Here is a 24,531-nt window from a genome sequence, read left to right on the forward strand (position 1 = left end):
ACCATGATGCCTCTGAAGTTAGCTGTTATGGATAAGGGTGTTTTATGTCAGAAAAAGTAGTCGTTTTTCACCGATTTGTAAACCTTGACTCTGTGGGTGTTCATACGCCACTGATGGGGAGTTAAAGCAACTCCCCTTACGCACGGGCAGCCCATGGAGCAGCCGGCCCATGGGAGCCGGCGTTCCAGCCCTGGGGTGAGCCCTTTTCCGGCTAAGCAGGTAGGAGCGCATTGCAGCCAAAAATACCCTAAGCAAAGCATTGCTGCTGCCTAATCGCCGCTGCTTGGCCCCCGAAGAGATCAGGCAGCCAAAGCAAGACTTGCAAGTCTTTCACGAGGGGTCCTTGAGGGTTATGGCCTTTCACTGGAGAAATCACAGCAAGGTTAAGCAAGCAAAACAACCAAAAATGGCTTTGTAGAATACTTTCACGGTTCCTGGACATCCGACCCTAACTCCCAGCTCAAAATAATGGATGAATGAGTGCCTGTGTGGGGATTTTTATGGAGAAGTATGCTAGCACGTCTGTTTGAAACCAAGAACCATCAAAAATACCAGCTGGTGCGTAGGGCGTTACGCCTGGATCACTCGGCCACTGAACTGGGAGCCACTGGGACTCACTGGACTGGAGCCACTGGGACTCACTGGACTGGAGCCACTGGGACTCACTGGCCTGCAGCCGGACGCACCGGGCTTCTTCCGCCCTGGCTGCGGGGCTCGGCGGGGCTCGGCAGGCGGGACGGGGAAGGCGTGCGGCGCCTGCCCTGGGCGAGGCTGCGGGCACGGCTGCGGAGCCCGGCCCTCCCGAGAGGCCCCCGGGGGCTCCCTGGGGGAGAGGGGCCGCGGCCGCAGCGGCGGCCGCACGGGGGGCACGCCAGGACCACCTGCCCCGGCGCCGGGCCCTCCGCGCCGCCGTGCCGGTGCCGGTGCCGGAGCCGGTGCCGCTGCCGGGGGCAGCACCACGGACGGGCCCCGCTGCGCCCCGCGGGGCCCGGGCGCACGTTCGGCGCTCACCGCCGCCGGGGCAGCGCCAGCCGCGCCCCCCGCCCGCCCCTCTCCTGAGGGGCCCGGGTGGGCCCTCGGCGGGGCCTTGTCCCCGGGGGCCCCTCCCGCACCAGCGGGGGGCTGCGGGGGCTCCTCCCCCGCGGGGCCAGGCCGGGGGTGCTGCCAGAGGCCCGGCGGCAGGGCCGACCCCCGCCCCGAGGGCCCGGCCGGGCGGGCGGGGGCCCGGCGCTGTCAGAGCGCGGCCGGCGCCGCGCCGGTTGCCGTGGTGACGGGACCCCCCCCCCCCCGTGCCCCCGCCCCCGCAAAGATGGCAGCGGCGGTGCGGCGGCGGCGGGCGGCGGCGGCCCCGGCGCGGAGAGGCGGCAGGTGAGGAGCGGCGCAGCGGGGAGGCGTCGCCCTCGCCGCCTGCCCGCCTTGCCGCCGCCGCGGGCGGGACCCTCCTCACGCCCGGCTCCCCTCAGCGCTCCCCGGCAGCGCTCGGCGGGCCGGGGCCGCCAGCAGGCCGGCGGGCGAGGCGAGGCGAGGCGGTGGCGGGGGGCGGGCTCCCGGCGCCGCCGGGCAGCGCTCCTCCCCCCCTGCCCGGGAGCCCCCGGCGGGGTGACAGCCCAGCCCAGCCCAGCCCAGCCCAGCCGCCCCGGCCGGGGCTGCGGAGGCAGCGCCCGCTGCCGCCTCGGCCCTCTCGCTGCCGGGACGAGTTGAGGCGGGAGCCGCCACCCCCGCGCCCGCCATGTGGAAGCTCAGCAAGAGCAGCAAAGTTCTGCTGGACGACTCGCCCGAGGAGGAGGAGACGCGGCCCCGCGGCCCGCCGCCGGCCGCCGCCTGCGCCGCCGCCTTCGCGGCCCCCCAGGTAGGAGCGCGGAGCCCGGCGGGGGCGGCGGGGGGGCCCGGGGAGGGGTCGTGAGGCTCGGCCCCGCGCCCTGCGCCCGCTGCCCCGCTCCCCGGCGCCGTGAGTAATCACTTCTCCCGCCCCTGGATGTGCCGGCAGGCCGGCCGCCGTCGGAGGAGGGGGTGTTGGCGCGGGGCGTGCGACTGTCACCCGACGTTTTGGGGTGCTGACCGGTCTGTCCGCCCCTGTTTGCTTCCAGCGGCCGGCCTCCGGCGTTGCTGGGACTGGCTGTCCTTCATTCCAGCGGCTTCGTACCGCAGAGTACTTTCTCTCCCAGCCCTAGGCAGGGGCACTGCAACCCATCTGTTAAGCACAATACGTTAAACAGTGATTTGTAAGGAGTTACATTATCTTCATTTGCAGCTGCGTGTGCGTTTGCGTAGAGCACTGACGTTTTGGCAGCATTGCTTTTTCTATAGTTTCAATAGTGGTCGTTGGCTATCTTTAAATAGCCGCAATCTTATTTGAGAGCTTTCATTGTTAAATACCAGCAGTGACCTTCTCAAAGTACTGGTGGTCTAACAAATACAACCTGAAAGGAAGGGTATCAGTTGAGTATCAGGCAAAACAACTAAAAGAATGTTTGTTGACTTGCTTTCAAAAACTTGATAACAATTAGGCATCAGTCCAGCTCAGAAGCCTGTTACCCTGGCCCATGCTGCTTTGTTGCTGGACTGATCTTCTGTTGCCACAGAGTATCTTTAGATGTTGGATGAGTGGTTGCAGGAGACCTGCATATCTGAAGCAAGCAGTTGCCCAGGGCTGGGAACTGGTGAGGTTTGTATTCAAAAGAAGGTACAAAACCCCACCCAACTTCCCGCCCTATGGCTGTCTTCCCTACCTTGCTGGAAGAGCTGGAGTGTATCTGGATAATCTACCTTCTGCTTGAGTTTCTGGTTGACGACTGCTATGGGTTGTCAGCATGCGTGGCTACTGCTGAAGGGCAGCCTCTCCCAATCGCAGCAGTTATTTCCTCCATCTTCCAGTAGCCAAAATCACCAGTCTACTCCCCAGTTCAGCCTCGCCTTGTCCTTTCCCCTGCACAGTGAACAGAAGAGCCCTAGCCCTTGCTACTTGTTTGGCAGCAGCTGTGAAGATTCCTATGGATGAATAGGATCTTCTCCTGTGGGAGAGGAAGAACAGATACTCGTTTTGGAGACGCCCTTCAGGGGATGAAGGAGGATTGTGGGGTTGGAGGTGACCCGAAGTATCTCCCACAACCTCTCATACAACATCTAACCTCTCCGTCCTGCAGTTCCTATCATCAGGTGCTTGGAAACTTCCACTCTTTTTGCTAAGCTGCTCGCCTGGGCTATCCACAGCCCTCCTAGACTTGCTTACCTCCTGAAACCCTCCTTGAACACCAAAGGTCACCAAAAATTTCCAGTAAATCCCACTGACTATTCACTGCTTCTCTACCACAAATGCTCTAAACCCCATCTGAGGCTCTCAGCCTTAGCCTTCCTGTCAGAAGAGGATTCTTCAGACTTCTGTCCTGACAATTCTCCCAGTCCTCTACTTTAGCAACAGAGGTTGGGTTTTTTTGTTTGTTTGTTTATTTCATGTTTTTTTGTCCTGTCTGACTGTAGTATCCTGGGCTTCTGTTCCATTAGTGGCAGTCTCAAGTTATAATGGTGATGGCAATGATTTCTGGTGCAAATGGTTTGCAATTTTCATCAATTTTAAGAAAATTCCTTTCCAGCGCCCACAGCGTCTATTACCAATGGCACTGCAATAAAAGATGTGTTTTTGGTGTTGGAGGTGGCAGGGGAAAAATAAATTATTCTAAGGCACTAAATGAAATATTCTTGAAAATGAAGGATTCAGAAAAGTTAGCAAAGCTGTAGTGTAGCCTGGCCCAGAAACTGGAGTGAAGACCATAAGCTATTAGTTGTTTTGCCTGTTAAAATCAAGGAGGTTTGACAGCTGGGGGAAAAAACCCACCCCCCAAAAAACCCCATTTAAATGTAGTTATTTTAGAGTTTATGTACACTTTAAGGAAGGATAGACTATATGGAAAACTATGACCACCTGATTAACACTGTAATTCTCATGATCTGTCAAAGGCAGCTTCGAGGTCAGCCATAGGTACAGTATGTCTAAAACATGGCTTAGGTGTCAAGGAGAAAACGTGCGGAAATGGAGCGCGCTTGTTCAGGTTGTTATAGCTGATCTGGTTCGAGGGCCTTGCTTTTAGTGTTTGACATTTTGGATGTTTCATCAGAACCTGTTTTTGCTCCCAGTAATGACTGCAAGGGACTGAAAGCCAGTACTGTGTAGGGGGATTTGGTAATGATCCGCACTTCGCTCCTGCTGCGTCCTGACCTGCATCACCCAAACCCCTGGCTCTGGAGGACAGCCAGCACCACCAGAGCTTGGAGGAGTTACAGGGGAAGTTCTCTGCGTACCTTAGCTGTGCATGAGAAAGTCTCGGTCTTCCTCAGCCTCTGCTCTGTTTAAGTTGTCATGGTACAGCCTGCTTAAGCTGTGAATAAAGGATTACCTCATCAAGAAGAGGAGAATCCAGGACTTCCCCAATTTTCTGTCTTGAGGGCCAAAATCCAGATAATTTTGTTTGAGTGCTTTTTAGTAAATTAAGAAAGCCCAGCATTAGATTTTGTGCAGAAGTTTACTGTTAGATTTCACTTCCTCTATGTTCTTTTCTGACATGTCATTTGGTAAAAGAGAAGATGAACCGTAGTCATCACATTTTGACTTTGATTTATGATGTGTTGTATTGCTCAACAACTATCTTTTGTATTTATTTTCCTTTTTAATGGGCAAGCGGGAAAAAAATCCTTAAGCTTCCACCACTCATGCTATAAATAATGCTGAAACTTTTTACTTCAAAGAAAAGAAATTGGTAGTCACATCTGTGTCATTAAAACAGACCAGGTTGAAAGTGTTCCAGTGCAATGAAATGTTGGTGCTATACACTGTTTCTTCAAAGCTGAGAGAGAGTTCTCGCTGTGCAACCTAATAATTAGGACATTGCAGTAGCAGACAGCAACAAAGAATTAGGCTACTATAAGTTTAAAAACAACACAAAAAACCCTTTGTTACTTTACAGAAATTTTAATCATCCTATTAAGATATGGAAGCCTGATCTGGGCTTACTCAAGCAGACATCTGAATTTGTAGAAGTTCGTAGTTCTTAAATAGCAAAGCTTAATTTGATCTAAAAAGAGAAGTTTTGACAGTTCTGGTTTTGTGGAATACAGAATGGTTTGGTTTTGTTCCAGGGGAGAACAAAAACAAATTTTAGAACATGAAAATAGCAATCGGAGGGAATTGTCAGCCTCTGGCCACTTTTTAGCAGAAGTTTCTGCATACATTCAAGTACTTTGAATTGTTAACACTTATTTAAAATAGTAAGGTGTTTCCTGAGATAAGACAGACAAGTAAATTTTGAAACAGTACTTATGTAAATAAATGTGTGGATTGTTGTATATTTTTTTTTTTAGACCAGACAGTTATAGACTGAATCTTAGAAGTTAGTTTTAATTTATGCTTTGAAGCTTAAAATTTTTTAATTTATGCAATGAAGATGCTTTACTGGCTAAAGTTACAATTAATACATGAAGGCAACTTAACACACGTAGATAGTACACGACACACGTATAAAATTAAATTAATGTGCTTTCTGTGTGTCTCTCAAAATATGCTAGAAATGTACAGTGATGCATGCCAAACTTGCATTCAGTTTGTAATATAGTCATTATGTTTCAAACTGTAGTTATATTTCTGGAAAGGGAAAAATGTTGGGTTTTGACTTCTGGAAGGCAATGTTTCGGCAGTCGTGCTAAGTTCTCCTTGATTCAAGCCTGCTATCATCTCATCAGTCCTCGGAGATGTCAGTGCTGTGGCAATAGCGCATGTAACTCAGACGTAAAATGGCGCTCGACTTTAATACATCTATGTACTAGGGTAGTGGATGGGTGTCAGGCTGACCTATATTATCTTCTGCAACTTTATCTTTCATGTAAAAATATTTCAGATCTTTAGCCTTGATCTGTTCTCCCAATTGTATTTTTTTGTTATGTTCAAAGAGAATATGTGCAAAAACATGTTTTATGCTGAATTTTGTTTAGACTTGCTCACTGGATGTTTTAAAGTTGGCTATACAGAATTTTAGTTATCTATTTTAATGGAGATGTTTAAGTCTCTGGTACAATTTTAATACCGGCTTTCATCTTGGAATGAGTCGGACTCAGACAGGCCCTGCAGGAATGGGTGGGAGCTGAGCAGCATTTCTTATGTTCTACTAATACGTTGAATAAGGGTATTTTTTAATTAAAAAAAAAAAAGCAGTCAATGTTAATCCAGCTAATGCCTTTCCTCCACTTTCTAACCATTTCACTGTGTCTCGGGCTTTGCCTCCAGTGCTGTCGTAATTCCTTCATACCTTCTCCTCTCTGCTAGCCTGTTTTTTTCCTTTCATCAGAGTTGTTCTTGTGGCATTTCAGTGACATTTTCCTGGCTAAAATCCATCACCTGTATTCTGTCATCATTCTTGAACATTAGATTGTGGGACTGACAGCGAAGACTTTCCCGAGCCCTTCCTTGGCCTGACTTTCTTGCTTTTCCTCCTTCTTGTCACATTTACCTTCCAGCAGCTTCTTGAGTGGGTCCTGTTTCTTTCTCACAGTCTTCCCGGAGCTCTACAGAGCTGACCGTGTCTTTTGGGGCTTTAGGCTTTCTTCTTTTTTAATCCCTTCCATTTCTGAGGTGCTTCGCTTCCTGATTTATACTGTCGCCTTTACACAGTTGACCTGGATCAGGTCTGCTTCTCACCTCTTGCCCCCTCTCTGTTGGTTTATTTGACTCTTAGAAGTTCTACAAAGCACATATTGTCTGGCTGGTCTCCTACTATAGACAACATCAGTATCTATCTTTTTTCCTTCAGTCAAGCCTGTAAGCTGAAGGTTGTCAGTGGTTTTTATCTATTGTGCAAAAGAGAATTTGTGTCCAGTACTTTACTGCTGTTTCCCCTATAAGTCCAGGTCTGCTTTTTGTTTTTTAATTATTATTATTTTTCTTTCTGTCTAGACAGCTGACATTCTTGTGCAGACCCTCACTTCCCATCCTGATGGTGATTACTTCCTTTGGAGCTTCTAATACCTACGCTGCGTTTCCCCATCCTCTAGTCCCTGCAAATCCCATTGCTGATATTAAAGTTGTTACTTATGGCATAAAGTTTAAATCCTCCTCATCCTTCGGTTTCCGTTTCTTCAGCTGGCCTCCCTTTGTTTCAGGACATTTACGTTTAAATCTGTCCTTGCTTTCAAGGTTTTTCTTAGTACATCCCCTTCCTCCCCCACATTTGTCATTTTTATGACTTGTATCTTTCCTCAAGCCAGTTCTGCTTTACCCGCTCCGATCGCCTCGGTTTGCCAGCAGCCTTGTCTGCCTTCCTCCCCTCCAGTCTCACACGGAATTGTCCCCTTTTACCGCTCCGCAAACCCACTACCTTCTCCTCCACATCATTGTTTGAGATCCACCTTCCCTAAGCTATTTGTTGTATCTTCATGGGGTTTCGCAAGATTTCTGGAGCCAGTGCTGGACTTGCTACCATTAATATGCAGACTAAAATATATTGCTTTTTGAGAAAGAAGTAATAATTTTAATCTATTTTGTTCTGTACCAGTAAAATAGCTTTATAATTTTTTTCCTTGCTTTTATAGAAACTATTTGCCAGATTGTGTGAGGACGTCCATAACATAAGTAGAGTTATTAGAAGTTACTGAACACTTTGCCAGGTAGACGATCTTTCAGTTCTGTCATCATCAGAGGTACATTTCCAACAAATTTCGCTGTTGGTTCTTTGTGAGGAGCTCCAGGACACGTCTGTGTGAACACCGCAAGTGCTAATAAAAGCCGCGTGTCAAAAGGAAGCAATGTGTGTGCTGGTGAACACTATAAGCAAAAATAATGCATTCGACCTGTTCTGCAGAAACTGTGAAAATACTGCCATTACTTGTGCAAGAGCTTTTTTAAAGAGATGTAATTTAATTGCAAACGCCATGGCTGAGTAAAAATTGTATGTCAGCTACTGTCTTTTGAATTAGCAGCCGTTCGTTTGTTTTCTGGATCAGAAAAAAGCAAATATGAACTTGTAGTGTGGATAAGTTCTTAAAAATAATTGACAGATTTTCAGTCAGAAATTTCATCAAAATTGAAAACTTCACTGGAATATTTGAATTGTCCCAGCAATTGGAGTAAAATTGATTATTTGACCTTCTTTCTTTGTTTCAGCTTTGACACTGATGGTATTTTGATTTTAATACAGCTGTTTCCATTTCTTGAAGCATATTTGAAATACTGTCAGTTGGGCAAAACTAAATTCTTAATGAGCTGAGCTTTTTAAAATATTTTTAAGGTGTTTAATAACATTCTTCCAAAAATATTTTGGAGAAAGGAAAGTTTGAGTAAGACGTATTATAACCACTTACTAGGGAGATCCACAATAACGTGAACAATTAATAAAATAACCTCATGTATTGATGTAAAAACAGAGAGCATAGGAATCTGGCGTTCTGATGTTTCTCTTCGTAATGCCAATAAAATGCAGAACTACAAAAGTATTCTTATGTAAATACTTATATTCTGAAATTAATCTTCTCCAGTCATTTGGCCATTTATATCAGTTGAAGATAAAAATATGGAAATAATTTAGATATTCTATTTTAATGAACAGAATGTGAAGCAATAACCGAAGTGGTTGAGTGAAACAGAGTTTCTGAAAGTGCTAAACAAGTTCTTGACAGCTGTGGATGCTGAAGAAAAGAGCATTATCTTAATTTTAATTTATTCAGTATTAATAATAATTTGAAAGGTGAAAACCTAGCAAAACTGGTTTTCATCTTCCAGTCGGTCTGGTGAATAATAGGTAGTTAAGAAAGACCGGGGCCTAGAAGATGGAAACATTTTTAAATACATTGGATGGGTCGTCTGCTGTATTTAAAATAGTCACCTTGACTTTTTAAAGTCAGCTGAGTGAAATAAGTTCTAGAAATGGTGTGATGAATTATATTTTAGAAGCATGTTTCAAGATTAGTGTTGTCTACTAAATATATCCCAAGATGAAAGTATAATTCTTTAACATACTTAGATTTTTACATTTTCCTTTTCTTTATGGACAAAGTATTTTCAGTTTTGCCAAAGACTGGCAGAGGAACCTGGCAGGATAGGCGTCACTGTCACTATTTAGTCGCAGTGGCATTTAAAGTGGTTTACTGTCATAATGTAGATGTTTTTCTATGTGTAGTGAGCAATCTGGAGTGGAAAAGTATTTTTCATAGAAGAGAAAAATGACTTTAAAATACCGAATTACTCTTGAGCATGAACAGACTTTAGAAATGCCTAGGTTAAATTTTTCATTGGCGATATCAATAGGAAATTTTCAATTTACACCACCTGCCTAGATGGCTAATTTGGTTCACTCACTTCCTTTAAGGACATACAAATGGAAGATTGAGATCTAGCAGTAGATGGAATATGGACAAGGCTAATGAAATGATCTCGATCTCAATCTAGGCTACCTCTGCCAGAAAGGAGCAGAGGCAATTCATGGTTCAGCATGGGAGTTGTCTGCCGAACACATAGCCTCGTGTCCCACTATGTATGACTGAGTAATGCACCCTTTATTTGTTAAAATTGCAAACCTTGTTTTTCCTTAAAGGGCATGTTTGGTTTTGTGTGAGTGTTCAGGTACAGTTCAGCTTTATTTTTTGGCTGTGTTAAAAGAGTATGTTGAAAATAGTATAGTCGTTTCAGTGCCCATTTACATTTGATCACTGTTGCCTCAATTTTCGGACTTGGAAAGCATATATCCACACATCGAATTTTTCCAGGTGTATATTATAGGTGCAGCAAAGAAAATGAGGCCCAATGCCACTGATCTGCTGCTGATACCTTTTTTTCTTACCCATGTTTGAGTGCATGTTGCACTGTTTTTGATTCAGTTCTAAAATTAGATAAGCAGAGTGACTTTTGCATTAATAATCTGCTTTAGTCTTGTTTGTTTCATTTGATGTTCTAGGAAGACCCTACTTAAACCCAAGGAAATGGTTTCTTTTGTTAGCTGTTAAGATGGTGATCTGGCAGTGTGATCTCCTCTTCCGAATCTGTGCTGTTTCTGATCAGGCTGTGTATATATAGTTGTTCAACTGTTTGGTTTGTAATCAGTGTTTTGGGAATCTTTCCAACTTCAGAGGTTAACTTTCAGGTTTGTGATTTCCTGAGTGATTTTTTAATATATTTTTTTAACCTTCCCCTCTCCTATCACTAAATTATTTGGTGGGGCTTGTGGAATACTGGGAATTGTGTTAAATTCTACCCTGGCGTGTATCTCTTGAGGTGGTGTTTGTTTTGGTTTTTTTTCCACTTAAATTACACATTTGTGGTTCATAATCTGATTTGCACTTACAGGCATGACAGCCTAGACTTTAAATTACGCTCAGTCCTTGATGAGATGTGATGATAGGCAGAGGGGATGTAATAGGTCAGCAGAAAGGCGAGAATTTGCACCAAAAGTACCTACTCTTTTAGTAATAGCTTGTTTACTCTTACGTGTGCTTGGCTTTGACAGCTAGCGTGTGTACGATAGGAAGGTTCCACAACGGGGTAGAGAAAATCGATAATAATCCTTTTTATGTACTAGAGCAAAAGAAGGGCGTGCAGGGTGAGATGATGCTATTATTTGCCTTAACTCTTTGATGTCCAGCGTTCCTCTTCTTGGCCTGAATTATGAAAGCGAATGATCTAAAGAGACTAATTAATTACTTTACCACAAAGGAAGCTGAGGGAAGTAGATTACAATTTTGATCTCTGTACAAAAAGGTTTGTGTGCTAGTTGAATTAATCCCTTGAGTACCTTATGGTTTGCAGTATGTCCAACAAAAGGGCACTTGTTTCCTTATGAAAACACACTGCACATACCAACCTTCCCCTGCCAGAACTGGAAGGCCATTCAAGTTGCTGATCAGCATTCCCACTAGCGTTAGCATTTAGTCACCTATTAGTTACCAAATACTATAATGTGGTCCATGATTTTCTTTTCAATTGAAGTAAAAAAGGAATTGTTTTAACTGTAAACCGCCCAGATTAAAATACGCTGAAATAATTTTTAAGTGTTCAGTGTCAGTATGTGTTATGCAACATGATAAAGAAAGCTCATCTTCACTCTTTACATATAGCTGTGCAGTAGATTATCCCCTAAAGAAAATGTGAAAAAACAAATTGTAGGCTGCCTGATCTCTGAATGGCAACAAAAGTAGACGGTGTACTAATGTGTATCACTGAAAAATGCAAAGTATTCTGTGCGTAATAAGTGAAGACGGGTTGTATATGACTCCTCATCTTTTCTCCTTGGCTCTTCCCAGTGGTGGCACTGGTCCCCTCCGTCCCTCTCCTCTTTCCCTCTGTCTCCCCCCCCCCCCCCCCCCCGCCATACACAACCCATCCCTACCGCACAGTCCGCAGGTCCCTCCCCGCGATGTGGGCCATGGCTGGCTCTGAACCCCTGCACGTGCCCCTCCCGCACTCTCTTCCTGCCGTGGGGCATTAAGTCTGCTTCTCTCTGCTTTCCCTAGTGATGGATTTTCCACAAAACGTTTCAAAATCTAGTCTCTTTGAGACTGCTGAATTCAAACCTACTGGCCAGTTTCAGTCAAGAGTTATTGTAAGCACGTGGGATGTACAGATGGACATCACAAGCACACCACAGTTGTCCAAGTCTCCTTTTCTTAGTCAGTGTATCTTAAAAGGATACTGTGGATACCTGATAGGTCTTCCACCCCAAAAACGTGTTTTAGGTATTGGATTCTCACCAGTTGCTTTCTTGAGGGTTTCATATATTTTAATCTTTGTATTTCGTATCTTTTAACTTTGTGTTGTCTTCTTGCCATCAGCCTCCACTGTGTGAGCATAGTTACTGCAAACTACTTATTCCTTATGAGGTAGCACTGTGTATGGCCGTGAGTAGTAGCACTGTATTAACACAGAAACATAGCCCTAGTTGTCGTACTTTTAAAGAAGCAAATAAATACCTCTTTTTGTCTACTGTTTATTGTGAATTACGTCTTTTATCAGCAATGGTATTCACATTTTATTATGCTGACTCCCTAGCCACATGAGGTGCTCATTGTATCTCGGTTTTCCCCTAAAAGCTTTCACTGTGAAAGTGGCTTCGTGCTCTTGCTTCCTTGTGCTCTGGCTTGCTAGAGGCTGTATGCCTACACACTTTCATCTTTTCTCTGTAGTAGAGCATGAAGTCTCTTTATGCACTTTCATATTTTTATTCTCCTTCTTAAGATATTTGGAGAGCTGGAAGAATTAAAATGAGAGGTGTTATTTCTTTGGAAGGTACTAACAGTGTCTTGTTTGTTCTGGAGACAATATTGTTGGTTGTTGAAACTGGTAGCTCTGCCAGCTCTGGATGTCTGAGATAATTTCTCCTCTTACCATACTTCCCCTTGAGGCTTTTATAGTTCTTGTTATTTCTTTTCTTCTTGGGAGAAATTTGGACAAGTGTTCTCTAGCTCTGACCCTGCGTCTAAGTAGAGATGCCATCATGTTAAGTCCAAGGCTTTGCAACCTCATCCAAAAGTTGGGGAGCTGAGAGTGTTGAGGAGAAACAAGGAAACTTCTGAAATGGTATGTGTGTGGCGTTTCTGTTTAAAACATTGCCAGTTATTCTCTTAAAAGGAAAAAAAGGGGGGGAAAAGTAATTGAAATTCATTTTAGAGTACTACACAAATCTGAACTTTGTCATTTTTGGTATCCCATCTACAATAATAACCTCCTGTATTAAAGACAGCTAACTGAGTACTTGAGCAAGAGGATAGGGATAGGGACCAGAATGGAGCCCTCATAGTCCAGGAGGAAGCAGTTAATGACCTGCTATGCCACCTGGACGCTCACAAGTCTATGGGGCCGGATGGGATCCACCCGAGAGTACTGAGGGAGCTGGCAGAGGAGCTTGCCAAGCCACTTTCCATCATCTATCAACAGTCCTGGTTAACAGGGGAGGTCCCTGATGACTGGAGGCTTGCCAATGTGACGCCCATCTATAAGAAGGGCCGGAAGGAGGACCCGGGGAACTACAGGCCTGTCAGCCTGACCTCGGTGCCGGGGAAGATTATGGAGAGGTTCATCTTGAGCGAACTCCACAGGCAAGTACAGGTCAACCAGGGGATCAGGCCCAGCCAGCATGGGTTCACAAAAGGCAGGTCCTGCTTGACCAACCTGATCTCCTTCTATGACCTGGTGACCCGCCTGGTAGATGATGGAAAGGCTGTGGATGTCATCTACCTGGACTTTAGCAAAGCTTTTGACACCGTCTCGCATAATATCCTCCTCGGGAAGCTGGCAGCTCACGGCTTAGACAGGCATACTCTTCGCTGGGTAAAGAACTGGTTGGGTGGCCGAGCCCAGAGAGTAGTGATAAATGGTGTTAAGTCCAGTTGGCGGCCGGTCACGAGCGGTGTTCCCCAGGGCTCTGTTTTAGGGCCAGTCTTGTTCAATATCTTTATCGATGATCTGGATGAGGGGATCGAGTGCACCCTCAGTAAGTTTGCAGACGACACCAAATTGGGTGGGAGTGTCGATCTGCTGGAGGGTAGGATGGCCCTGCAGAGGGACCTGGACAGGCTGGATCGATGGGCCGTGGCCAACTGTATGAGGTTCAACAAGGCCAAGTGCCAGGTCCTGCACTTCGGTCACAACAACCCCATGCAACGCTACAGGCTTGGGGAGGAGTGGCTGGAAAGCTGCCTGGCCGAAAAGGATCTGGGGGTGTTAGTAGATAGCCGGCTGAACTTGAGCCAGCAGTGTGCCCAGGTGGCCAAGAAGGCCAACAGCATCCTGGCTTGTATCAGGAATGCTGTGGCCAGCAGGAGCAGGGAGGTGATTGTCCCCCTGTACTCGGCGCTGGTGAGGCCGCACCTGGAATACTGTGTCCAGTTTTGGGCCCCTCACTACAAGAAAGACATTGAGGTGCTGGAGCGTGTTCAGAGGCGGGCAACGAAGCTGGTGAAGGGTCTGGAGAACAAGTCTTATGAGGAGCGGCTGAGGGAACTGGGGTTGTTTAGCCTGGAGAAGAGGAGGCTGAGGGGAGACCTTATCGCTCTCTACAACTACCTGAAAGGAGGTTGTAGTGAGGTGGGTGTTGGTCTCTTCTCCCAAGTAGCTAGCGATAGGACAAGAGGAAATGGGCTTAAGCTGCGCCAGGGGAGGTTTAGACTGGAGATTAGGAAGAATTTCTTTACGGAAAGGGTGGTCAGGCATTGGAACAGGCTGCCCAGAGAGGTGGTGGAGTCACCATCCCTGGAGGCGTTTAAAAAACGGGTAGATGTGGCACTTCGGGATATGGTTTAGTCTGGTCTACCCTTGATTAGTCTAGAGTGGGCTTGGTAGTGTAGGTTAATGGTTGGACTGGATGATCTTAAAGGTCTTTTCCAACCTAGATGATTCTGTGATTCTGTGATTCTGTGAGATCCGGAAGTTAAATAACTTAAGATCCACAGGAAGTAATATTCTCATTTTGGATGATAATAGGAGTTCCTGACTTTGTGTTCTGCCCCAACAAGTAAAGCTAGCTATCTATAAATCACTCTATTTCAACATACATTTATTACTGAACTATAGTGAGATGGTCTTTATGATCGTTCTAGAAATGCTCCTAACTCCATCCTTGTCCCTTGTATAATATAAAGTGTTGCCTATAAAGTAAATGGAAACATTAGTAGGCAAATAAATAAATATAAAAGTATATATTTATACAAAATAAATACAACAAAAAAAGATGCATGGGATTTGAAGCTGGTCTCTCAAAATGAAGCTGATACATCTGGGCCCCCGCATGACTAGAAATATCCAACGCTTCTCATGCCGGCTTTCTTGCCTCTTTCTGATGCTGTTAGCAAAGTGAAGGAGGTCTTTGGTAACGCATAGGAGCTGGGATGCTGTGTTTTGGGTGTCTTGGGATATGTGTGCTGTTTTGGGTGTCTTGGGATATGTGTGCATGGAGTTACCCTAAAACAAAAACTAAGCATACAGAGCAAAGAGTGTATCAACTCTTCAGCATTTGCTTTAGTTGAAAAGGAAGGAGTTGATAAATTTGATTTTGAAACAGTAAGTGGCTGACATAAGCAAAAAAGGACCAAAGTGAACACAGGGGATTCTGTGAAACTGCCACTTCAAAGATGCTTTCCATAAACGATTCTGTTGTAATTCTGTTTTTCCTTGGAACTGGAGTTAAATATTTTCAGTTACAGGTAGCTGTTCTTGTTTTGTACTTGGGGACTGTTTGTATTTGGGGTTACATGTAGAGGAAAAAAAAAAAACCACCACATTTTTCTCATTATAACACAGACTGAAGAAAGTGAAAATTACGTAATTCCTGTATGCTGTGCCCCACTTTCTATATCTTTCTTTGGCCTCTAAAGTACTCCTGACACTGATCTTACTTGCCTTGTCTTGAAGAGAACGTTGCAACAGGATGGTCTGAGTGTACTAAGACACCAGGTTAATTCAGAGATGGACAGAAATGCTACCCTACTGAAATACCTTCACGAGCATCTTCAGTACTCTGATTTTCTTTAGAAATCTACAGTTACAAATGGAGGGGAAAGGAATGTGGGCAAAAGTCTGTCCTTGAGTTAAGGAAATGTAATGCTTTTTAATGTGAAGGAGGAAATAATCTTGGGACGTTCCTCTCCCCCCAGCCTACAGACACTGCATAGATCATCATCTAGATGGTATTGAGAAAATCAAGGTAGATCCAAAAAATACAGACGCAATTATTAAGATCAAATGAGATTTTTAATTTTAATTGTACTAAAATTGTTATGATGCAAGGGTTTTCTTGATCTCCCTTTGGGGTGTGGGGTTTTTGGTTTGGTAAGGGTTTGATTTTGTTTTTACATCTGGTGCAGCATTTTTCATAATTCTAAGTGCAGTTTAGTTCACGTTTCTTATTTTAGTAGTGGTGTTCACTTAGTTTTGCATTGTGATCGTATTTTGTCATTTTTCTTTTATGATGGGCTGAACAGAATAAAAGCATTTATGAATACTCTAAAATGTGTCACTGCTAATTGTCCAACCAAAACTGACTATCGGCCTTTTTTATCTTTATCCTTTTTTTGAGAATAAAGACCAGTTTCTTCATGATGAAGTTTCATCTTCAGTGTCACAACTTGCAACAAAGGTAAATACCTGTTCTTTGGAAGTGTAATGTTTTATATCATACATATTTCAGTCAATGTAGTTACCTGTTTTTCATGTACAGCCTGATTAAGGAGGATATTTATGTACTTCATTGATGATTCTGTAATTATGTATGATCCTCAGTCGTGGGGTTCTCATTGAAGTAATATTAGCAGTGCAGTATTAGTTAGGAAGCTGCCTTATTTCCTTTCATTAGTGGGGAGGGGAAGGTATCTTAATTTTTCTCCTCCCATGTGATGGATATTAAAACACAAAATGAAAATACGAAGCCACAGGAATAACTGAAGTTTAAGGAAGCATTAAATTCTAGCTGTAACTGTTGAGGAAAACATGAAAAATAGAAGGGATTTGGGTTATTTATTCCATTATATGTAGCTCAGCTGGCTCTCTCCACAAGAGGTTAAGGACTTTATCTCATACCTCTTCCAGAAGGGAAAAGTAGGCATACATGTTAATTTTTTTTACCTTGATATGTGTCCAAGAATCTTTTTTTAATGTTCTTAAAATACATTAGTAGAAGATGAAAGAACTGGAAGTTGTTAGGATATGCTAGAGCTTGTTTTGAAATTCCATAGGTATAGAGAAAAGCATTTAAAAATAGGTTCATTAGTGTAATAGGATACTTTATATTAATATGTATAAACTAAACATCTGTCTCTGTTACTTCTTTTTGTTCTACTTCAGATGCAGCATAATTTTCACTGAAAATAGAAGTCAGATTGTACTATACCATTTTCTACTTTTTAGAAGAAATGTATTCTTTTTTTATGAAAACATAAATGACTGCTTATTTTATGCCAGGTGATGAATGTTTAGGAAAAGAATCTTAAAATTAATCTATTTTATATTCAAACTTTTTTGCCCCTTACTTAGTCATTCAGGAAGGCTTGCGAAGTGTGTGTTTTGACTTTAAAAAAAAAAAAGTCACCAGGCAAACCACTGAGCTGCAGTATTTTTGTGCTTTAAAGTAAAACCTTCTTGTCTTAAAAATGTATTCATGAAAAAGCACCTTATCCTTCTCATCTTTTCTTTTTTTTTTAGTTTGTGAAAGCACTTCTGTATTTTATTTGGTGGTTCTGTTGTCTTGGAAGCTGTCAGTAGAGTGATATTCCAGAAGTTCCAAAATCTTTAATATGTTAATAAAAGGCTGATGAATTGTATGTGTGGCCTTTTCAGTATGCACATGTCATGGAAAAAGCAGTCTTCATGTTGAAGCAGTATGGTGAAGAACAACGAACTTTTTGAAGAAAAGGGCACTGGCTGAAGGGTATGTCTGCCCTTTAGGGAGACAGCCTTCCTGGTCTCTTAAAGTCTGAGTAGTCTGAGTTTTAAGAGAGTCCTGCTGCCCATTTGCAGAGGAAAGCCTTTGACCTGGTTTGGAGGTGCCAAAGTGGGAGCTAGTCCTAATGGCGGGAGATGGAGGTTGGAAAATGGTCTTAGTTTCTGCTCATGCAGGAAGCTGCCCACTTAGCAGTGAGGACAGGCTAACTGCAGTGCTGAATTTTTCTAGTTCCCTCTTCACAGCTCTCCTGAAAGGCAGGTGTAGCTGGTTAAAAAGCCTCATGACATCTCAAAGCGAGGAGCTCCGAGTGCTCTAGTGGCGCTCTGCGAAATGCAGAAATCTGGAACCCGTGTTCACGCTGCTCCTGGCCCTTCAGCCTCTGCAAAGCTAATCTCGGGGGGGGTCTCACCTGCGTGCTGAGCTTCTGAGGTAAAAGTACAGCGGAGACATCATCTACAGTTCATTGCAGAGGGGTTGGGCTAGATGACCTCTAAAGGTCCCTTGCAACCCAAAGCATTCTATGATTCTATGACACAGTTGTTATTAGGCCAGCTTTTGAAAAGAGACAAAGAGTTTTGAGGAGCAAAATAAATCATTTTAATAACGAAATTGGAGATGTTGGGACATTCTGGTAGGGCCAAATCCTGGAGTCGGCTCACATGTGCCAGAGAAAGAGTAACTGTTGGTCTGCATGCCAGCAGTTGGTTGACTTGAGAAATTCCACTCCCCCACCCCCCAGATGCTTTGATATCTGGAAGACAAGTTTGGAGGGGGGTTGTTTTTTCACTTTCTGTTATTTGAGTTCTTGCATGTTATGAATAGGTTTCCTATAATGTGGGAACAACACTTCTTTAATTCAGGCTGATAGGCATTTTTTTATTATAAAACACGTAGTTGTAACTTTATTGAAATGTAAGGTACTTATATGGAAAATTCCATCTCTAGCTTTTTATTTTAGGTTCATTTTTTTCAGGGGGAGGAGGGAGGGAAGCTGTAGAACAAACAATTGCTTCTTCTTAGTCAAGGCTGAGAGGAAAATCCGTTCTTTTTGTTTACGTTTACAAAAAAATTCGGCAAGTGTTTTGTGGAGTGCCTCTACTTTGCTGGAGGGTTTTGATTCACCAGTTGTCAGTCCGCTGTGAAAATACTTGTGGAGGTCTGCTAAAACTTGGCCAAAATATAAATTTCTGGAAATCTCATTTCATACATGCTGAGCAGTGACTTTTTAGAGATTAGGTGCTTAACTACACAGTGGCATTGAACATGCTGATTCTCACTGCAGGTATACAGCAAGAATCCCCTGTAATTGCTCTTTTTGGTTGCTGAGACTCTTGTCATGTGGCTTCTTGTAGCTCGCAGAGAGTGACTTCTGTGCTCCAGAGCCCTGCTGGCCAGGCAGTCAGAAAGTAGAAAAGTGTAAGCGGAGTATGTTGAAAGTACTGGTACCCACTCATAAAGCAGTACCATCTTAGAATCAGAGTAATATTCGACCATACTTGAATCTCTTGCTTTAAATGTTAACTGCTTGTCTTGCACCTTTAACACAGTGTCCCAAATCCTTGCTGTTATTCTTCGACTTGACTGAATAATGGGCTTTTTTTCCTCCCATAATAAGTTGTTCATGTACGTTAATCACATCCATCTGATGGATGGATAGATTTAACTGTTTTCAGTTAAATTTACACAGTCTTCCTCTTTAGTATATGTTCATCTATATCTACATACTTTCTTTTTGCAATGTACTTTTTAAATTTGTTTTTAGGGCTGATTTACTACTTTAGTTTATACCCAGCCGTTAGTATTCCTGGTTTGTTGCCTTGTATTCTAATTTTTCATGAACCTTCTTGCCCTCTAGTAGATCTCTAATGATGAACTATGTACCTTTGTCAGTAAAATGAACTGAAAAGTCTTCTTAGTGATGCTTCACTGTCTCCCAGTAGACTCTGATTGTTCATTTATTACCCATTGCCTGTTTACCTAGTATGGGACGCTGAGAGTCATGTAAATCATCAGAATTTGTTGGTGTGGTGAAAAATGGTATCCCTACAGTAATTTTTTTTGTAATAATACCTCTCAGTTTTGTAGGAGACGTCCAATTTGAGAGGAGCTGTCCCTTTCTGGGCACTTTATAAAGTTAACTGTCAGTAGACATTTGTTCCCTGTTTTATCTAAAGAAAGAAAAATTGTAGTCAACCTGTGCAATTTATATACAGTTGATTCACTTGAGTCAATATAGGTAACAAAGCAGAAAACCCTTACTATAAGGGCTGAGTTTATAGAGTGAAGCTTAGGGGGTGAATTTGGGGAAGCCATGCTGTATGTAAAAAGCTGTATGTGTGGAAGAAAGTGGATAGATGACTGCAACTTTCAGAGGGTGCTTGAGCTGATATAGTAGTTGCTGCTACAAAAAAGGTGCTGTTGCCCCTAACTTCCACATTCTTTGGTGACTGTCTGACATCTTTTAATGAGATGATTCTCATGACTCACCCAAAAGAATGCAAAAAATGAATGAGTTAGATTTCTGCTGGCTTAGTGAGCTGAACTGGTTTTCCACAGCATCACACAGGTACAAAACCATAGTGTAAGGAAAGCAGTATAAATGTGAGCAGGCAATGGACTGGGTTGACCCTTTTCAGCAGCAGTGTCTGATAAGCCAGATCTGCCACCTTATGAGACTTCTCTCTGGGAATCTGTCTGACAGATGGGCACCGATTACTGAAGCATTGGCAAAGCGGAGGGGAGGGGAAGAAACAGCAGACAGTTTGACTAGGGATACAGACTGCATCCTTTACATGATGTTCTAGAAGTGACTACTTGTACTTCCAGTTTCAGAAGATATGCTAATTAAATGCAGCTTTTTCATGGTGGAGAAAGTGTACTTCATAAGCTGGAATTTCCGCTACTGAAGGGGAAGAATCTGTACTCTGGGCTTGAGCTCTTTAGATGCCTGTTGTGACAGGCAATGATGATGGTTTTTCATAGTCTGCCAGTTGATGGATTAATATGTATGTGTAATTTCACTTCTTCTGATCCTTTTAGGTGATTGCACAGGTCATTGTGCTGCACAGACTTTTGCAATCAAAAATGGGAGATAGGGGAGAAACTTTATTAATGGCTGTTCTGATAAGCATACTCTATGCTCCCATAGTCAAACTGGTATGAGACCTGTCTGTAATCCTACTTCACAGAATACTGAAGTGGCATCTTGAGAAGTTTCTGCTTTGTTTCTCATTGGTATTTTTGAAAAAAGTAGACTGCAGCATCTGACCTGGTCCTCTAAAGGTTTTGGTTTTCTAACATCTGATGTTACAATTCTAATCCTTCTTAATGGTGCTCTCTTTTTCTTAGCAGTCCCTTACAGGCATTTCACTTGATTTTTTTTTTTTTTTTCTTCTTTTTTTAACCTGGAGTTTTGACTGTACACCTGGTTCTATTCTAGTGGTATCGATCAGCTTTGATTTTCAAAGATCACCTCCTCCAAGTTCAAGAATAGCCCATCCCACCAGGCAGAGCAAGAAGCAAAAGTGGCAGGAGGTCTGTCTGGATGAACAAGATGTTCCTGAAAAACCTCAAACATAAGAAGGAAGCATACAGGAGGTGGAAGCAGGGTCAAGTGACCAGGGGGGAATATAGAGACATTCTCTGATCATGCAAGGATGGGGTTAGGAAAGACAAATCCCACCTAGAGTTAAGGTGAGGAAAATGAAGAGCAACAAGAAAGGTTTCTGCATGTCCACCAGCAGCAGGGAGGGTGTAAAGAAGATGGAGCTTGACTCTTCTTGGTGGTGCTCAGTGAATGGGCAAGAGGCAATGGGCACAAACTGAAATAGAAGAAATGCCATTTAAACATAAGAAAAAGTGTTTTAACCGTGGGGGTGGTCAAGTTGTGGAACAGGTTGCCCAGAGAGGTTGTGGATTCTCCATCTGTGGAGATATTCAAAACCTGGCTGTACATGATACTTGGCAATCTGCTCAAGCTGACCCTGCTTTGAGCAGTGTTGTTGGACTAGAGATCCAGAGATCCCTTCCAACTGTAACGTCTGTGTGATTCTGTGAACTTTGGATGTTGAATTATTTCTTTTTCCACTGACACATGGAAAAACACTTTAAAGGCTTGAGGATATAAGGTAGTCAGTTATGTTGAGTTTTGTATAGACAGTTACATCATAAAAATGAAATACAGAACTCCTGCAAGTGGCTTGATGCTTTATGATCATATCAGTACTGTATTTTCAAACTTTGCATAACTTTAATCTCTTTACATAAAATAAGTCTCCAGTTGTTGTGAGGAGTCAGCTTACCAAAGTGTCATCTCTACTTATTGACCTTCCTTGGACATCCACTGCAAGGAAGCTAATTGTTCTGGGATCTGGGTCTTTCTCCATGTGCTCTGTAAGAATGTAAGAAATTTCCTGCTGATTCAGAGACTGGCCCATCTAGTCTGTCAGTCTGTCTTTGACTGTGGCAATGGGAGGTGCTGTTCAGGGAGAGCATAGCTTGGCCAGTTTCTAGGGCCTCTTCCCCTAACATCAAGAATCATTGCTTTGAGATATTAGAGGGTGCATCCCTCTAAATGGAGGGTATCCATTTATGGGCCTGCTGTCTGAATTTGTCTAATTCTTGTTTGAGATGGTTCCCAGCATTTTTTTTGACTTTGAAGCTGCTGCATGTCAAACTGATGGTTTCAGAGAATGGTAAGTTTAAGATCTTCCCAAGCTGTACCTACCAGCAGATACAGTTGTAACTGTTCCAGTTGCATTGGTGGTGGTGCTGCATATGTAGGTGGTGTTTGTCTCTAGGTTAAAATTCGTTCAAGAACATTGAAAAGAAATTCAAAAAGGCAGCAGGCTGTTTTGAGGGATTTTTTTAGTATGTGACAGAGTTACATGACAGCCATAGTCAAAAAGAAAGACTCTTGTCTTAACAAAGAGTTTCAGTAGTTAGAAAAAAGCTTCTGGAAGTGGGAAATAAATATTTGACCTCCTCCTTTGCTAAGGTTTATATTCTTAAGTATGGTACCACTGAGAAGACTATCAAGAGTGAGCTGTTTGCTCGTGTTCAGTTGAGTGAAAAGATGCTTCAGAGTATCAGCGCCAGTGCAGGCAGGTGTAGAAGAGGAGGCTTAAGCATGGTAGGCAGAGGTTCAGGTTTTACTCCTGCACTTCTAGGGTTTCTTTCAGCCTGGTCCATTTAATGTCCACTAGACTTTGTGCAATGAGTTTTCTCGCATATTAGCAAAATACGGTCTACCTGGACATTGATGCTGTTATGTAGATTATCTTGGCAGTGTTTCCTCTGGAAACCCCAAATAAATAAGTGGTGGAAGTATGTCTTAAAAGTTTAATGTACATTTCCCCTAGGGGCTAGTTGAGAGAAGAATAAATCAGTTAGAACTTGCTACACGGTTACTACTCTTGTATGTACCTACCAAATGCCATGGATCCATTGTGGGAGTACGTGTTTATGAAAAATATTGAAGGAATGGTACAATATGTATATAGGTACTGATTTATATACAGGTAGAAGGAGTGTAGAGTTTGTAAATTTTTATCTGCACATGCTATCTGCTTGACACTGAATAGAACTTTTCTAATAATTCTTCTTAAAGATATCTGTAAATCAGAATTGGGCTTAATGAAGTTAAATTTAAAAATATGGAAAGCTTGTGGCTAGATATTAATGATATTAACAGGATATTATTATGAAACTTTTTTTTTTTTGGCCAGAGGATTGCTTTGGTATCCAAAACAATACAGCAAAGGTCGGAGTTGTATCGGTGAAGTATGTATGATGTTCTAGATTAAAATAAGATGTATGTGTAGGTATATCCTTTTGTGCATGGATGTGTGTATAAATGCTTATCTCCAAATAGTCTTTTGTCAATGCTGTTCTTTAAAGGCACATATAATTTCAGTTAAGCTAGTTGTCTGTCTGTGTATTAAATTGCTATCTGAAAACCAGTAACCAGGTGGGTTGAGGTTTTTGTTTTTTGGTTTTTTTTGTTTTGTTTTTTTTTTTTTTTAAATCTGCAGATTTATTATGTGGCAATGGCTTGATAAAACATCATTAGTGAAGAAAGACAAGTTTATATATAAATTAGATCCCTGAGGTATATTTGGGTCTTTTTCCAGTTTAAAGGCGTAAAGGATTAAGGCAGTAAGAGTTGTTATGTGCTGGTTTTAATGGTGGGTTTGCCTATGGTAGCAAAGGCTCCTTCCTAAAAAGTCCTGGAATAGTAGACCTTGAGTATGATAACGGAAGATGAAGGATTTTTTTAACGTATGAAAAACTAAGTGCCTTCTAGAGTTTCTCTCTTTTTTTTTTTTTCTTTTTTCTTTTCTTTCTTTCTTTAAACAGGCTACTTCCTTCAGCAGCTAACTTCTTGGAGATTATTTCTTTGTTTGAAAGTTTGTTGTGGATTAACTACTTTGCAGTGAGAGGAAGCCAAATCAGAGTAACAAGTCCTCATGTTAAAGTTGTTACAGAATTTAACTGAACAACAGAAACAGATAACAGGATTAGGCCTTTATAGACTAAAATTGAGGTTTTTAGACCATTATTTACACTACAGAAGCATTAGGTGTTGAGTACTGCTTAGACAGGCTGATTGTTTAAACACAAGGATTTTCTGTAGCAAGGTATGTGATGGTATCATCTGCAGCTTGCCTGGTTTTGTTTTATACTGTCAACAGTACCAGTCTTCTATGAGATGGGTATGGTGAGTCTGCCACAGGGATGAAAAGTTGAAGTTAGCTGTCTATATATTTTTAACATAATTAAAAATAGAAAATGTGTATTTAAATTAAGCATGAGGGTTTGTTTACTATAATCTGTACTCACTTCATTCTTATAATGGAAAAAAAATATATATAGAAGCTGTTGCTTCTCTTGTAAAGCCATGAGGAATGCTGTGGTTTATGGTAAGTTTAGGTGTGGGTTTAGGAAGAGGCGAGCAGAGCAGTTGTGGAGGCCTGGGTTGTGGTGAACCTGGCCCTTGTGTACCTAGTCTGTCCATGTCCCATGAATGAGAGCTGGAAATTGCTCTGGGCCTGCTCAGCCCAGAGAAGAGATCTGGAGAGCTCTTTAGAGTTGTCCAGAGCTTTGGCCCAAAGCTGTATTTGTATCGAACCAA

The 24,531-nt window shown here is 42.9% G+C and overlaps 1 protein-coding gene across 1 annotated transcript in view; it reads left to right on the forward strand.

Moving 5' to 3' along the window:
- The first annotated feature begins 1,729 nt into the window (after positions 1–1,729).
- TDRP (testis development related protein) overlaps positions 1,730–24,531 on the forward strand; it is a 28,080-nt gene continuing 5,278 nt past the window's right edge. Inside the window, exons 1-2 of the mRNA XM_075708368.1 lie at positions 1,730–1,849; positions 16,038–16,097. Of these exons, the coding sequence (XP_075564483.1) occupies positions 1,730–1,849; positions 16,038–16,097 (180 nt within the window). The remainder of the gene's footprint in view (positions 1,850–16,037; positions 16,098–24,531) is intronic.

The sequence above is a fragment of the Pelecanus crispus genome, chromosome 3 (assembly GCF_030463565.1).
Source record: "Pelecanus crispus isolate bPelCri1 chromosome 3, bPelCri1.pri, whole genome shotgun sequence".
Lineage (NCBI taxonomy): Eukaryota > Metazoa > Chordata > Aves > Pelecaniformes > Pelecanidae > Pelecanus > Pelecanus crispus.